The sequence below is a fragment of the Haematobia irritans genome, chromosome 3 (assembly GCF_050003625.1).
Source record: "Haematobia irritans isolate KBUSLIRL chromosome 3, ASM5000362v1, whole genome shotgun sequence".
Classification (NCBI taxonomy): Eukaryota; Metazoa; Arthropoda; class Insecta; order Diptera; family Muscidae; genus Haematobia; species Haematobia irritans.
The window spans coordinates 131,407,484-131,424,216 of NC_134399.1; the positions used below are offsets into that span (position 1 = coordinate 131,407,484).

Here is a 16,733-nt window from a genome sequence, read left to right on the forward strand (position 1 = left end):
ATTTTATATGAAGTATTTAGATTGCGCTACTGTTTTCTGCTTTTAGTTTTCTGCCCACAAGATTACCCAAAGTACACATGTTCCTAACCATTTTCAAACATATATTCAAAGATTACTACAACATTTTGGCGATTGGGAAGTAATTTGCTAAAAATTGGAAATCGAATTCAAAGTAAACCGTTTCAAATTATAAATGAGTACTATGTTCGGTTTTTCCACCAAAACACTAAATTAAAAGTACAAAAATATATATGAAGAGATTAAATTTTTTATCAAGTTTTATGAAATTATGGATGGAAAAGACCCAAGGCATTGTATGCTAAGCATTTTATACTTCTAAATTGATTTTAAAAAATTACCCTGAAAACTAGCTGGGTGTCAGTAAATATGGCAACCCTGTCAATTATTTAGGCTTTTGTCTGTGCTAACAAGAGTGTGGTACCAACTCCTTTAATCTATTACAATTACCGTTGTTTATATTGCAACAAGCTGTCAAAATGTACTGTTATATGTGGGTAGAAATATCCACCCTTCCACTTCCACTTGATTATCACAACTGTCATCGAGAAAATACCCATACTTGATGAAAAAATTGATTTTTCTTCCTCGCGATACGTGCAAAAAAGTGTAAATTGTAAATAAATTCGTACATAAATTAAGAAAAGTGCATGCATATGCTTGAATATATAATGCAAAGGACTAAAAGGAATTGATAATAAAAATGAATACCACAGATTGTGAAAAAATCGAATCTAAATTTGGCAAAGAATTTCAATTCGTAGCAAACTTTGACGAAGACTTTCATGAACAAAAGCATAATGTCCTGATAAAAACCGAGGGAGGAGATGAGTTAACAAAGAAACTTTGTAATGATGACGACAACACATTTATGGCTAATCTAGAAGAAGACCTCGAAACTAAATCGAATCCTCTGGAAAATCTTAATGGCGAGGGTAACAGCTGTTGTGAAAATGCCAATGGAAAAGAGGAAACTTCTTGTGAAAACTTTGCAAATTTTGAACAGATGGAAACCACGACATCTTCTATAGAAACTGCAGATGTTACAATTCAACCAGCAACAAATTCCACCTCTTCCTCTACAGTTGTAGTCCTCTCGCCGCCACCACCACCAACACATGAAGATAAGGATTTGGAGGATCCCCCTGTCCTCGAATTCTCCCAGGGGGACTTTGATGATGCATTACAACCATTAAGTGAACGTTGGTCACCGTTAGGTGCCAATTACGATGACGCGGTAACACCCTCCTCCGAACTGCTTAGCCCCGCATCGGAGTTGGAACTATTAAGTCAGTCCGACATTAGCCAGGACAAACATGAATTCTCTCAAAACGCCGCTGATGATGTAGAGATTGCTCGTCTCAAATCTATGGAAGAGGAACAAGAAATGCTCACTTCGTCTCTAATGGCATTAACATCACATTTTGCCCATGTCCAGCTAAGAGTTAGACAGATTGTTGAAGCTCCACCGCATGAGAGAGATCAACTTTTGAAAGATCTAGAAGAATTTGCCTTCCAAGGTATACCAGAACCTAATTCTTCAGCAACTGCCTTCATGGACATAGCTCAAAGTCGCTGTGGTTCTTCTTTGAGCAACCAAGAGGGTGGCAGTCATCCCCACCTAAACAAACAACAATTTCAATTAATCGATCAATTGAAATCTCAACTAACAGAATTGGAGAAAATTGCCTACGAGTCAGGAGCTCCAGTTTTGCCTCAACATATCCTTTTGGAAAAGCAAAAAATCATCATAGATGAGCTCAAGAGCAAATTGAACTTCAAAGTAGACGAGCAAAAGTTACCCGAACTAACGGCAGAAGAATTGAAATGTCAAGTAGACGAATTTGTGGCACCGTTGAAAATGAAAGAGCAGCTTGTGGCTCAGCTAAAGACACAAATTACAGATTTGGAACGATTTATTGCATTTCTACAATGCGATACGGATGAAAGTAAATTGAAAACACTTACTGGTGGGGGTGAGAAATTAACCGAAGCCTACAACAGTTATTCGGCCAAAAAGAAAAAGGAATCTCTTAAACCCAAAGGCTCGCCAAAGGCACCACTAACAAATGGTGCTGCAAACTTTGAGGGTAAACAAAAACCATCAAGCGCTAGTAGACAAATCGAACTGAATAAGAATATTTCTAATTCTACAGCCAACGCCGAAATGTCGTCTTCTTCGTCGGGGACTCGAGAAAGTTTGCACAACAAGGCACACAGTCTGATGGATAAAGCTTCGATATTAATGCAAATGTTTGCTACCACACATTTTGGAGCTAAACCAGAAGAATTCCAAAAGAATACATTGAAGAAAACAAATAAAGGAAATCATTGGGGGTAAGTATAAATTTCTGTGAAATATCGCACAGTGGGCCGAACTATATATATTTTTTTTTTGATGAAATCGATTCCACCATACTAACCATTAGAATTTTGGCAAAAACAGGAAACAGAGAATATGGAAATTAGGAGAAGAGGCTATGACGTGATTAGAATCAAATATTTTTCAAAAAAAAAAAATTAAAACAAATTGGGGACATGAAGTAAGTGAAGATGGAATTTTGGTAAGGGGATAGGGTCAATTAAGAATGTTTACACCATTAAGGAAAACTTGACCGAACTTGGTCTAAAAAGTTTAGTATTATAAAGAAATACCACAGGAAGACCTATAATAATGTAAAGTTATATTAGGGAGACATTGAACTGAACATAAAATGTTACAGCACTCATTTATAAGAGAGAAGTTCAGAATGGATTGAAGGTGAAGGTTTTCCCCTCTTAAAATTTGTGGTGACATTTGACATCTATCATAATTTGAAGAACATTTTACCACAAATCTACCAAATTTAAAAAGCACATTTTTTTAAATTTCCGATCAGAAATAAAATTTTGTAAAAATTTTATTTCTATAGAAAATTTTGTCAAAATTTTATTTCTATAGAAAATTTTGTTAAAATTCTATTTCTTTAGAAAATTTCGCTAAAATTTTATTCCTATAGAAAATTTTGTCAAAATTTTATTTCTATAGAAATTTTTGTCAACATTTTATTTCTATAAAAATTTTGCCAAATTTTATTTCTATAGAAAATTTTGTCAACATTTTATTTCTATAGAAAATCTTGTCACAAAATTATTTCTATAGAAAATCTTGTCACAAAATTATTTCTATAGAAAATTTTGTCAAAATTTTATTTCTATAGAAAATGTTGCCAAAATTTTATGTCTATAGAAAATGTTGTCAAAATTTTATGTCTATAGTTGTCAAAATTTTATGTCTATAGAAAATGTTGTCAAAATTTTATGTCTATAGAAAATTTTGTCAAAATTTTATGTCTATAAAAATTTTGTCAAAATTTTATTTCTATAGATAATTTTGTCAAAATTTTAGTTCTATACAACATTTTAGCAAAATTGTATTTCCATAAAAATTTTGTCAAAATTTTATTTCTATAGAAAATTTTGTCAAAATTTGGAGAGAAATGTTGTTTTCAAAATCTAGCAAAACATCAAGAATTCTACCAATCTACCAAATTGTATTTCTATAGAAAATTTTGTCATAAATAATTCTATAGAAAATTTTGTCAAAATTTTATTTCTACAGAAAATTTTGTCAAAATTTTATTTCTACAGAAAATTTTGTCAAAATTTTATTTCTATAGAAAATTTTGTCAAAAACTTATTTCTATAGAAAATGTTATCACAATTTAATTTCTATAGAAAATTTTGTCAAAATTTTATGTCTATAGAAAATGTTGTCAAAATTTTATTTATATAGAAAATTTTATCAAAATTATATTTCTATAGATTATTTTGGCAAAATTTTATTTCTATAAAAAAAATTGTCAAAAATTTATTTCTATAGAAAATTTTGTCAAAATTTTATGTCTATAGAAAATTTTGTCAAAATTGTATGTCTATAGAAAATTTTGTCAAAATTGTATGTCTATAGAAAATTTTGTCAAAATTTTATGTCTAAAATTTTATTTTATGTTTGTCAAAATTTTATGTCTATAGAAAATTTTGTCAAAATTTTATGTCTATAGAAAATTTTGTCAAAATTTTATGTCTATAGAAAATTTTGTCAAAATTTTATGTCTATAGAAAATTTTGTCAACATTTTATTTCTATAGAAAATTTTGTCAAAACTTTATGTCTATAAAAATTTTGTCATAATTTTATTTCTATAGAAAATTTTGTCAAAAATTTATTTCCATAAAAAATTTTGTCAAAATTTTATTTCCATAAAAAATTTTGTCAAAATTTTATTTCTATAGAAAATTTTGTCAAAATTTGGAGAGAAATGTTTTTTCAAAATCTACCAAAACATCAAGAATTCTACCAATCTACCAAACAATAAAAAATCTACCATGACTGGTAGAATTCTATCAACTGTGGCAACCGTGCTTACAATACGTTTTCACTATGTATCACAAAAAAAATTTTATTACACCACTCACACATCACGGTTTCACATTCTTCGATAAAACTGAAGTTATAAATTGGGTATCTTGCACCCCCCCAAAAAAAAAAAAAAAAAAAAACAACAAAAAAATATTTTCCTCCGGAATTGTAATCATATGAAATCCGCTTTGTTGTAAAGTCCTTTCTTTGAGAGCAAATAAACCCCAATTTATTAGATGTGTTGGGACTATTATCTCAAACCATTTTTATTTGTTTTTTAAGGAAAATTTTTGAAGTGAAAATAAATTTTCATTTGTCTAAAATTTTGTCCATCAGAAGATTTTCGAAATTTCAAAGAAAACGGTTATTTGGATATCCTAGTACTGACTCAGTACTAGTACAGCGGTATAAGAGGTTCCTTATTTACTTATTTGAGGAATTAATATAAAACATATATAAATAATAACAATTACGATATATAAGCAATAAATCAAATTATAATTGTACAATCTTAGAAAAAAGAATGCCAAACACCGAAAATCGAGTTTAAAAGATAGACAAGGTTTGTTATTTCAGCAAATAATGACTGCTTGCCCTTATTCAGCATGCTTTCTGCTGTTTTAGCAGATTCCCTAGAGTGCAAAAAAATAGGTTTGACTCTTGAATATGCTTTGGGTAATATTTTACAATTTGTTTTTCGCTAGACCATAAAGTACACAAATATAATAGCATTCATCGACAGCTGATTTTAGTAGACTTTTTTACTATTTTTCTTTCCCCTGTATAAAGTTTAATATAAATTTTCAACTCACTTCAATTAATGAAAAAAAACACACATTCTTGGTTTACAGAGATTTACGAGCACAACTTGAGGTGGATATTCAAGAGGTAGCTTCATTGGCAGCAACTTTAAGTTTTGACCGTGAAAAATTAGCCAAATTAAGGAAATCAATGAAAAAGTCAAAATCCATTGCGGAAACAACAACATCGACATTGGCCAGTAACAATGGTGTTCTAACCACAATCCCTCCAACAAGAACACGAAATCGTCCCAAGACATCGGGCACTCAGGTACAACATCAAATAAAACCTTACCATGTGTCATCCGATTCTGATGATGATGATGATTACGATGTGAATGACTACTATAATTGTCAACAACAAAATAATCGCCGGACAGTACATTCTGCTCGTATACGAGGTGATTCGATTAATACATTGAGCAAAGAACTAACAACAGCTGTACGAAAAAATTTCTCTATGACTCTATTGAAGTTAATACAACATGGTCTAAGGGTTGAGTCCACACCGCCAGTAACATCTAGTTTAATTGTACCTTTCATGCGCTGCCTTAATCCGTCCCCAGTTTTTATGGCCGAAAATAATTTTCGTGCACGTGATTATGATGCTTCATCATTTATGACTTCTTCCACGGCATTTGGTTATGATGATGTCGAAAACATGGATTCTCATACAAATTGGCCCGATACCGGAAATGAAGGCAATGGAGGTTTTTTCACCGCTGGCAGTACAAGACCCATGCATGCTTGGGAATTGATATTGGAATTCTATTACTTGAAACATGGCGATGAGTATAATAATACGCCAGCTCGTAAACTTTCACAAAGTTTCAATTTGGATATTGTAAATTCTCAAGCTGTAACGGCTAAACAAAATCTACTGAGTACGGTTGGTAGTATTATAGCCATGCATCGGCCATATAAGAGGAGTTATAATGCACATTTTAAGGCTTTCGTATGTGCTGGCCTTAAGTAAGTTTATACAAAGAAAAACAAAACATAAACTAGACTAAGAAGACAGAGAACTCGTGCCAAAAATAATCTATCAAACTTTGAAGAAAATTTTACCACAAATCTACAAAAAAATTTATTTTTACAGAAAATGTTTTCCAAATTTTATTTCCAAAGAAAATTTTTGTAAAATTCTATTTTATAGAAAATTTGTTGTCCAAATTTCATTTCTAAAGAAAATTTTTGCAAATTTTGTTGCTATAGAAAATTTTTGCAAAATTTAATTTCTAAAGAAAATTTTTGCAAATTTTGTTGCTATAGAAAATTTTCGCAAAATTTTATTTTTGTAGATAATTTTGTGAAAATTATATTTCTACAGAAAATTTTTGCAAAATTTTATTTTTATAGAAAATCTGTTGTCCAAATTTTATTTTTAAAGAAAATTTTTGCAAATTTTATTTCTATAGCAAATTTTTACAAAATTTTATTCATTTTATTTCTATAGAAAATTTTTTCAAAATGTTATTTCTACAGAAAATATTTGCAAAATTTTATTTCAATAGAAAATTTGTTGTCCAAATTTTATTTCTAAAGAAAATTTTTTGAAATTTTTAGTTCTAAAGAAAATTTTTGCAAATTTTATTTCTATAGAAGATTTTTGCAAAATTTTTTTTATAGAAAATTTTGTCAAAATGTTATTTCTATAAAAAATTGTTGCAAAATTTTATTTCTATAGAAAATTATTTGCAAAATTTTATTTTATAGAAAATTTGTTGTTCAAATTTTATTTCTAAAGCAAATTTTTGCAAATTTTATTTCTAAAGAAAAATTTTGCAAATATTATTTCTATAGAAAAGTTTTGCAAAATTTTATTTCTATAGAAAATTTTTGCAAAATTTTATTTTTATAGAAAATTTTTTCAAAATATTATTTCTACAGAAAATTTTTGCAAAATTGTATTTCTATAGAAAATTTGTTGTCCTAATTTTATTTCTAAAGAAAATTTTGCAATTTTTAGTTCTAAAGAAAATTTTTGCAAATTTTATTTCTATAGAAGATTTTTTTTATAGAAAATTTTGTCAAAATTTTATTTCTACATAAAATTGTTGCAAAATTTTATTTCTATAGAAAATTTGTTGCCCAAATTTTATTTTGAGAGAAAATTTTTGCAAAACTTTTTTTTCTATAGAAAATATTGCAAAATTTTATTTTTATAGAAAATTTTGTCAAAATTTTATTTCTATAGAAAATTGTTGTAAAATTTTATTTTTGTGTAGAAAAATTGTTGTCCAAATTTTATTTCTAAAGAAAATTTTTGAAAATTTTATATCTATAGAAAATTTTGGCAAAATTTTATTTTTATAGAAAATTTTTGCAAAATTTTATTTTTATAGAAAATTTTGTCAAAATGTTATTTCTACCGAAAATATTTGCAAAATTTTATTTCAATAGAAAATCTGTTGTCCAAATTTTATTTTTAAAGAAAATTTTTGCAAATTTTATTTCTATAGCAAATTTTTACAAAATTTTATTCATTTTATTTCTATAGAAAATTTTTTCAAAATGTTATTTCTACAGAAAATATTTGCAAAATTTTATTTCAATAGAAAATTTGTTGTCCAAATTTTATTTCTAAAGAAAATTTTTTGAAATTTTTAGTTCTAAAGAAAATTTTTGCAAATTTTATTTCTATAGAAGATTTTTGCAAAATTTTTTTTATAGAAAATTTTGTCAAAATGTTATTTCTATAAAAAATTGTTGCAAAATTTTATTTCTATAGAAAATTATTTGCAAAATTTTATTTTATAGAAAATTTGTTGTTCAAATTTTATTTCTAAAGCAAATTTTTGCAAATTTTATTTCTAAAGAAAAATTTTGCAAATATTATTTCTATAGAAAAGTTTTGCAAAATTTTATTTCTATAGAAAATTTTTGCAAAATTTTATTTTTATAGAAAATTTTTTCAAAATATTATTTCTACAGAAAATTTTTGCAAAATTGTATTTCTATAGAAAATTTGTTGTCCTAATTTTATTTCTAAAGAAAATTTTGCAATTTTTAGTTCTAAAGAAAATTTTTGCAAATTTTATTTCTATAGAAGATTTTTTTTATAGAAAATTTTGTCAAAATTTTATTTCTACATAAAATTGTTGCAAAATTTTATTTCTATAGAAAATTTGTTGCCCAAATTTTATTTTGAGAGAAAATTTTTGCAAAACTTTTTTTTCTATAGAAAATATTGCAAAATTTTATTTTTATAGAAAATTTTGTCAAAATTTTATTTCTATAGAAAATTGTTGTAAAATTTTATTTTTGTGTAGAAAAATTGTTGTCCAAATTTTATTTCTAAAGAAAATTTTTGAAAATTTTATATCTATAGAAAATTTTGGCAAAATTTTATTTTTATAGAAAATTTTTGCAAAATTTTATTTTTATAGAAAATTTTGTCAAAATGTTATTTCTACCGAAAATATTTGCAAAATTTTATTTCAATAGAAAATTTGTTGTCCAAATTGTATTTCTAAAGAACATTTTGTGCAATTTTTAGTTCTAAAGAAAATTTTTGCAAATGTTATTTCTATAGAAGATTTTTGCAAAAAAATTTTTTATAGAAAATGTTGTCAAAATTTTATTTCTATAGAAAATTGTTGCAATATTTTATTTATATAGAAAATTTTTGCCCAAATTTTATTTCTAGAGAAAATTTTTGAAAAGTTTATATCTATAGAAAATGTTTGCAAAATTTTATTTTATAGAAAATTTTGTCAAAATGTTATTTCTATAGAAAATATTTGCAAAATTTTATTTCAATAGAAAATTGTTGTCCAAATTTTATTTCTAAAGAAAATTTTTGAAAATTTTTTATCTATAGAAAATTTTGGCAAAATTTTATTTTTATAGAAAATGTTTGCAAAATTTTATTTTTATAGAAAATTTTTTCAAAATTTTATTTTTATAGGAAATTTTTTTCAAAATATCTACAGAAAAGAAAATAGAAAATATTGCAAAATTTTATTTTTATAGAAAATTTTGTCAAAATGTTATTTGTCAAGATGTTATTTTTAAAGAAAAATTTAGCAAAATTTTATTTCAATAGAAAATTTGTTGTCCAAATTTTATTTTTAAAGAAAATTTGTGGAAATTTTATATCTATAGAAAATTTGTTAAAAATTTTATTTCTATAATAAATATTGCCAAGATTTTATTTTTACAGATAATTTTGTCAAGATGTTATTTCTAAAGAAAATTTTTGCAAAATTTTATTTCTATAGAAAATTTATTATCAAAATTTTATTATGTTTGTAAAATTGTATTTCAATTTTATTTTTATTTTTTTATTTGTCAAAATGTTATGTCTACAGAAAATTTTTGCAAATTTTATTTCTATAGAAAATTTTGTCAACATTTGATTTCTATAGAATATTTTTGCAAAATTTTATTTCTAAAGAAAATTTTTGCAAAATTTTATTTCTAAAGAAAATTTTTGCAAAATTTTATTTTTATTTTATTTACCAAACAGTAAAAAAATCTACCATTTTTGGTAGATTACTACCATCTGTGGAAACCGTTATTATGGGACAGTACACAGAAAAAATTCAATCACGAAATTAATTGATCCATTAAATTTTTTTATTGAAATTGCTTCAATCAAAAATAATTAATTCTGTTAATTGATAAAAAAATCTAATTAATTTGGCACTTTCAATTAAGTTTTTAAATTGATTTAATTAAAAATGTAAATAATGAAATCAGTTTTGTTTAATTTAGCCAATCAATTATTTATCGTCTTATTTTTTATTTTTTTTAACTTTTTTACCTTTAGAGGAAACCATTTTCTTATAATTGTATAAGAGTTTATACTCTCTTATGAATTTTCCGAATACAATTATAATTCTATTTTCCTTAGGATATGAGTTTAATAAATCAATAATAATCAATTATTTTCAATAATAAGAAATTATATTTTTAATTTTAATATTTTTTTATTTAATTAAAATATTAATTTATATAAAAAATATTTTAATTGAAAAGTTAAACATTTTCACGGATTTTATTTTTTAATTTAATTAAATAGTTAATTGTATTTTAATACATTATTTTTCGACTTCAATTAAATTTTTACTTGAAAATATTTTTGTGATATGTTTCAGTGTATATTTGCACATAGAAACAATATTTTTGGTTTCAATCGCAAAATAATTGATCCAGTTAAATTTTAATTGAAATTTCTTCAATCACGGAAATTGTAATATTAATAACCGATGCCAGTTAAAAAATTTATTATTCCAATTAAAAAATTAATTGATCCATTTAATTTCCGTGATTACATTTTATTTTGACAACAGTTTAAACAGTTAATGAAACCAATTAATTTTTTAAATTAAATATATTGTTTGAAAATTTAATTAAGATTTTAATTGAAAAGCAATTGGTGATTTTCTGTGTTTGGAATTTCTCGTATTTTTCACGTTTATTCTTAATAATAGTTTGTTATTATTATTAATAAAAGAAAACATAAGTTTCTTTCATCACGAAAATTGTAACATTAATCACCGATGCCACTTAAAAAATTATTGTTCCAATTAAAACAAGAATTGATTCATTTAATATCTGTGACTGATTTTTATTTTGATTAAAAATTTTATGAAATCAATTAATTTTTTAATTGACTATATATTAAAATTTAATCAAGGTTAGATTAGGTTAGGTTAGGTGGCAGCCCGATGTATCAGGCTCACTTACTCTATTCAGTCCATTTGTGATACCATATTGGTGAAAATTTAATATTTAATTTAATTTAAGTTCGGCCAGGCCGAAGTTTATGTACCCTCCACCATGGATTGCGTAGAAACTTCTACTAACGACTGTCATCTACAATCGAATTACTTAGGTTGCGGTAACACTTGCCGATGCCAAGGTATCTTAAAACTTCCTAACACCGTCTTCTAAATTACAAGGTAGTCCATACGTAGTATATATTAAACTAAAAAAAGGCCGTTTAAATACGTAAATAATTAAGTTTAAAGTTTCTATAGAAATACAATTTTGACAAAATAAAATTTTGACAACATTTTCGATAGAAGTAAAATTTGGAAAAAATTTTCTATAGAAATAAAATGTGGAAAAAAATTTCTATAGAAATAAAATTTGGAAAAAAAATTTCTATAGAAATAAAATTTGGAAAAAATTTTCTATAGAAATTACATTTTGACAATGTTTTCCATAAAAATAAAATTTTGGTAGATTATTTTTGGCTCGAGTGGCAACCATGAATATGAACCGATATGGATCAATTTTTGTGTGATTGGGGATCGGCTATATATAACTATAGACCGATATGGACCAATTTTGGTATGGATATTAGCGGCCTTATACTAACACCACGTTGCAAATTTCAACCGGATCGGATGAATTTTGCTCCTCCAAGAGGCTCCGGAGATCAAATGTGGGGAACGGTTTATATGGGGGCTATATATACTTATGGACCGATATGGACCAATTCTTGCGTGTTTGTTAGAGACACATTCTAACACCATGTTCCAAATTTCAACCGGATCGGATGAATTTTGCTCCTCCAAGAGGCTCCGGAGGACAAACCTGGGAATCGATTTATATGGGGGCTATATATAATTATGGACCGATATGGACCAATTTTTGCATGGTCATTAGAGACCATAAACTAACTAATTTTTAGTTCTAAAGGAATTTTTTGCAAATTTTATTTTCTATAGAAGATTTTTGCAAAAATTTGTTTTATAGAAAATTTTGTTAATATGTTATTTCTATAGAAAATTTGTTGTCCAAATTTTATTTCTAAAGAAATTTTTTCAATTTTATTTCTAAAGAAAAATTTTGCAAATTTTATTTCTGTAGAAAAGTTTGGCAAAATTTTATTTTTATAGAAAATTTTTGCAAAATTTTATTTTTATAGAAAATTTTTGCAAAATTTTATTTTTATAGAAAATTTTGTCAAAATGTTATTTCTACAGAAAATTTTTGCAAAATTGTATTTCTATAGAATTTTTTTTGTCCTAATTTTATTTCTAAAGAAAATTTTTGCAAAATTTTAGTTTTACAGAAAATTTTGTCAAGATGTTATTTTTACAGAAAATTTTTTGCAAAATTTTATTTCTAAAGAACATTTTTGCAAATTTTGTCCAAATTTTATTTCTAAAAAATTTTTGAAAATTTTATATCTATAGAAAATGTTGGCAAAATTTTATTTTTATAGAAAATTTTTGCAAAATTTTATTTTTATAGAAATTTTTTTTAAAATGTCTACTGAAAAGAAAATAGAAAATATTGCAAAATTTTATTTTTATAGAAAATTTTGTCAAAATGTTATTTGTCAAAATTTTATTTCTATAGAAAATTTGGTGTCCAAATTTTATTTCTAACGATAATTTGTGGAAATTTTATATCTATAGAAAATTTGTTAAAAATTTTATTTCTATAGAAAATTTTGTCAAGATGTTATTGTTACAGAACATTTTGTCAAGATGTTATTTCTAAAGAAAATTTTTGCAAAATGTTATTTCTATAGAAAATTTGTTATCAAAATTTTATTTCTAAAGAAAATGTTTGTAAAATTGTATCCCAATTTTATTTTTGTTTTTTTATTTGTCAAAATGTTATGTCTACAGAAATTTTAAATTTTATTTCTATAGAAATTTTTGTCAACATTTGATTTCTATAAAAGATTTTTGCAAAATTTTATTTCTATAGAAGATTTTAGTAAAATTTTATTTCTAAAGAAAATTTTTGCAAAATTTTATTTTTATTTTATTACCAAACAGTACAAAAATCTACATTTTTTGGTAGATTACTACCATCGGTGGCAACCGTGATTATGGGACAGTACACAGAAAAAATTCAATCACGAAATTAATGGATCCATTAAATTTTTTATTGAAATTGCTTCAATTTTTGCATGGTCATTAGAGACCATATACTAACACCATGTACCAAATTTCAGCCGGATCGGATGAAATTTGCTTCTCTTAGAGCAATCACAATTCAAATTTGGGGGTCCGTTTATATGGGGGCTATACGTAAAAGTGGACCGATATGGACCAATTTTTGCTATTTTGTTAGAGACCATATACTAACACCATGTACCAAATTTCAGCCGGATCGGATGAAATTTGCTTCTCTTAGAGCAATCACAAGCCAAATTTGGGGGTCCGTTTATATGGGGGATATACGTAAAAGTGGACCGATATAGCCCATTTGTAATACCATCCGACCTACATCAATAACAACTACTTGTGCCAAGTTTCATGTCGATAGCTTGTTTCGTTCGGAAGTTAGCGTGATTTCAACAGACGGACGGACGGACGGACATGCTCAGATCGACTCAGAATTCCACCACGACCCAGTATTTCGATGTGTTACAAACGGAATGACAAAGTTAATATACCCCCATCCTATGGTGGAGGGTATAAAAATATTGATGATTTTTTTCTGTGTGTTGGCTACAAAATTATAGAATTTCTCTTATTTTAATACTTTTTCACGTTTATTATTAATAACGTTATTATTATTTGTTATTGTTATTTATAAAAGAAAACATAATCCCACAGTTTTGAATAAAAATCTTTTATATTTTATCTATTAGATAAAAATCTTTTATCTATACGATTCTAATAATTCGCCTTTTTTCTTAATCTCCTTTCAGTTGCCATCAATTGGTAGAATGGCTAAATTTAATATTTAGCTGTAATGATCTGGTGGATAACTATTATGTGGCCAATAGTTATGTAGCATGTACTGGATTCCGTGATGCTTTGCGTTCCATAGATGCTCTGAGTAAATATGATTTCGATTTACCCGTTGATTTGGCAGTGCGACATTTTCGTAATCTTTAAATTGACCTACCAATTTGGTAAAAGAAGCAGCAGCAGTTACATATAAATATAAAAATAACTAAAAGTAAAACTAGTGTGCAATATTGAGAAAACAAAGAGATCTTTATCACATCTTGATGTCTAGGATAAATATTTATTGTAATTTTGATTCCCACATGAATATATTCAATATTAGCAAAACTACCCAAAAGATCATAATGACTATAACAAATTATTATTATTATTATATATACAACTTTAAGTTAGAATAAGTTCCCGAGTAAAATCATTAGGATTTCAATTTGATATGTTTTGGATCTATGGATCTATCCCCCTTGTTCTAGTTTGTGAATTAGCAAAACGCAAAATTTTGAACATTTGAACCATTCCATGTTTCGTCATGAATTTTTATAGATTATAGATTAAATTGTATCAAATAAGATCATGTATTTCTTACTCGGAATTAGTCTGTTATTATTATGAGATCTCCCCATTATACAATGGATTGTGTCGATGCACAGAAAAAAATATCACGAAAAAACTTTCCATCTAATTATACAAACTTTCCACTTAAAGTCTTAATTGAGTTTTGAAAAATACTCAATTAAAAATTTAATTAATTCAACAAATTTTTTAATTGATACAAAAATCAATCATAAAACTTAAAAGTATCAATTAATTTTTTATGAGACTTTCAATTAATTTTTTTAACTGATGCTATCATTTCTGTGATTAAAGACATTTAAATTAAAAAATTAATTGGATCAATTAATTTCGTGATTGAATTAGAAAACAAATTTTTGTGTGTTCGCATTAAAGAATTAGAACAACATTTAATTATATCACTTCGGAATATAATTCGTCATTAGTTTAAATTTATCTACAATCCATAGTATAATGTTTGTTTTAATTTATTAGGTTTTATTTCACTGCAATCAACATAAAGCGGGATAATTTTCCAACTTGCAAAACCATATTTCCCCTTTGTTCAATCAATTACAGTATGATAGGTACTACGTCAATGAAATGAAAATTTTTAAAACTAATTTTTCATGAACATTAGATTTTCTATTAAATTGTCTACGAAAAATTATTCTAACCCCCATTTTCATGAAGCTCCGTTAGTGCTACGTTAGCTAACGAAATTTTAAATCATATTATGGACATTTCTGTCACCTTGCCTTTATATTTCAAATGTCAGTTAGGAACTTAACTGCTGAACATTTTTCTGTTAAATTTATCCGGAGAGAAGATATTTGCAATTTTCCTTCTGTTAACTGGCAGTTAAAGCCTAACGGAGCTATATGAAAATGGCCGTAACGGCCACTTTCATATAGCTCCGTTAGGCTTTAACTGCCAGTTAACAGAAAGTAAATTGCATATATCTCCTCTCAGGTTAACTTTAATTGAAAAAATTTCTGCAGTTAAGTTACCAAGCGGCATATGAAATATATTGGCAAGATGACAGCTATGTTCATAATACGGTTTAAAAGTCCGTTAGTTAACGGAACACTAACGGAGCTTTATGAAAATGGGGGTAAATCGAATAATGTTTAATGTTCATATAGCGCTGGTTTGGGTTTGGGATTTTTTTTTTTAGATTTACAAGTTGGAAAATTTATTTTGCGTATTTTTGCATGTTGGAAATTTTATGTTAAAGGTATAGCATTAAATATTGTATATTTTCGAAAAAAATAAAAACAAAACCTAGTAACATTTATTTAAATATTTTTATTGAATATTTTAACTATACAATATTTATTAATATAGTCTTATATATGGCCGAATTTTCAAAAAATTTTCTAAATTTTTACACACATACATACACCCCCTATGTATTTATATTTAAATGTGTATTATAGTAAAATTTAATATCTCGCCCCTTCCTTTTAATCCTTAAATTATAAAAAAATATACATATAATAAATATGATTATCATTATTAAAGTTATAACGAAAAATATGTAAATGCGGTGTAATTATTTTAATATGCTCAAAACAAGGTAATAAATTATATGTCATAAAGGATCTTGACAGAATTAATTATATATAAAAAATTTACTTGATTAAAAAAATAATTATTTTCTTGTACATTTTAAGTAAATTATTATCTAGTTGTTTTTGGCCATATTGAGTTGAAATTCAATTATTTTTGTAATTGAGACAAAGTTAATTTTTTTTTATTATTTTTTAATTGAAACAATAGTAAGTTCGGCCGGGCCGAATCTTAAATACCTACCACCATGAATCAAATATAATAGTTTCCTTTGAAAATTTCAAGGGGGTTTGATGACATATTTCCCAAGCAGATCTGTTCAACCAGTACGATTTTACCTACACCCTAAAAAGAAATCGCTTCTGTAACATATACCCTAAACACATTTTGCTTCAATCATATATTTTTTCAGGATTGGTCCAAACAAACTATTGTTTGTATTGTTCAAACATATTATGTTTCATACACTGGTAGTAAAAAATTTTAATGAAATTTTCTTTGTGTGGATATATTTTTAAGGCGCCAATTGCACGGATGAAAAAGACTGTTTTTCATATGTTTGGCTATAAACATTATATGTTTGGAACACAAATTTTTAAACACAATATTTTTGAGTGCAAGCATATAATGTTCATAAACTAGCATAACATGTTTGGGACATATATGTTAATATGTTAGAACATATTATGTTTGGGACATAAAATGTTTGTAAATATAATAT

At 25.8% G+C, this 16,733-nt stretch overlaps 1 protein-coding gene across 2 annotated transcripts; it reads left to right on the top strand.

The window, feature by feature from the left end:
• The first annotated feature begins 552 nt into the window (after positions 1-552).
• On the top strand, positions 553-15,985 carry LOC142229736 (RUN domain-containing protein 1). Of its 2 annotated transcripts, XM_075300304.1 has the most exons (4): positions 553-2,108; positions 2,175-2,355; positions 5,271-6,191; positions 13,849-15,985. In XM_075300304.1, exons 1-4 carry the CDS (start codon positions 722-724, stop codon positions 14,036-14,038), a joined length of 2,679 nt encoding a protein of 892 aa, XP_075156419.1. In that variant the 5' UTR covers positions 553-721; the 3' UTR covers positions 14,039-15,985. The 2 variants fall into 2 exon arrangements, with proteins under 2 accessions (XP_075156419.1, XP_075156418.1); XM_075300303.1 differs by having other exon boundaries at positions 553-2,355.
• The last annotated feature ends 748 nt before the right edge of the window (positions 15,986-16,733 follow it).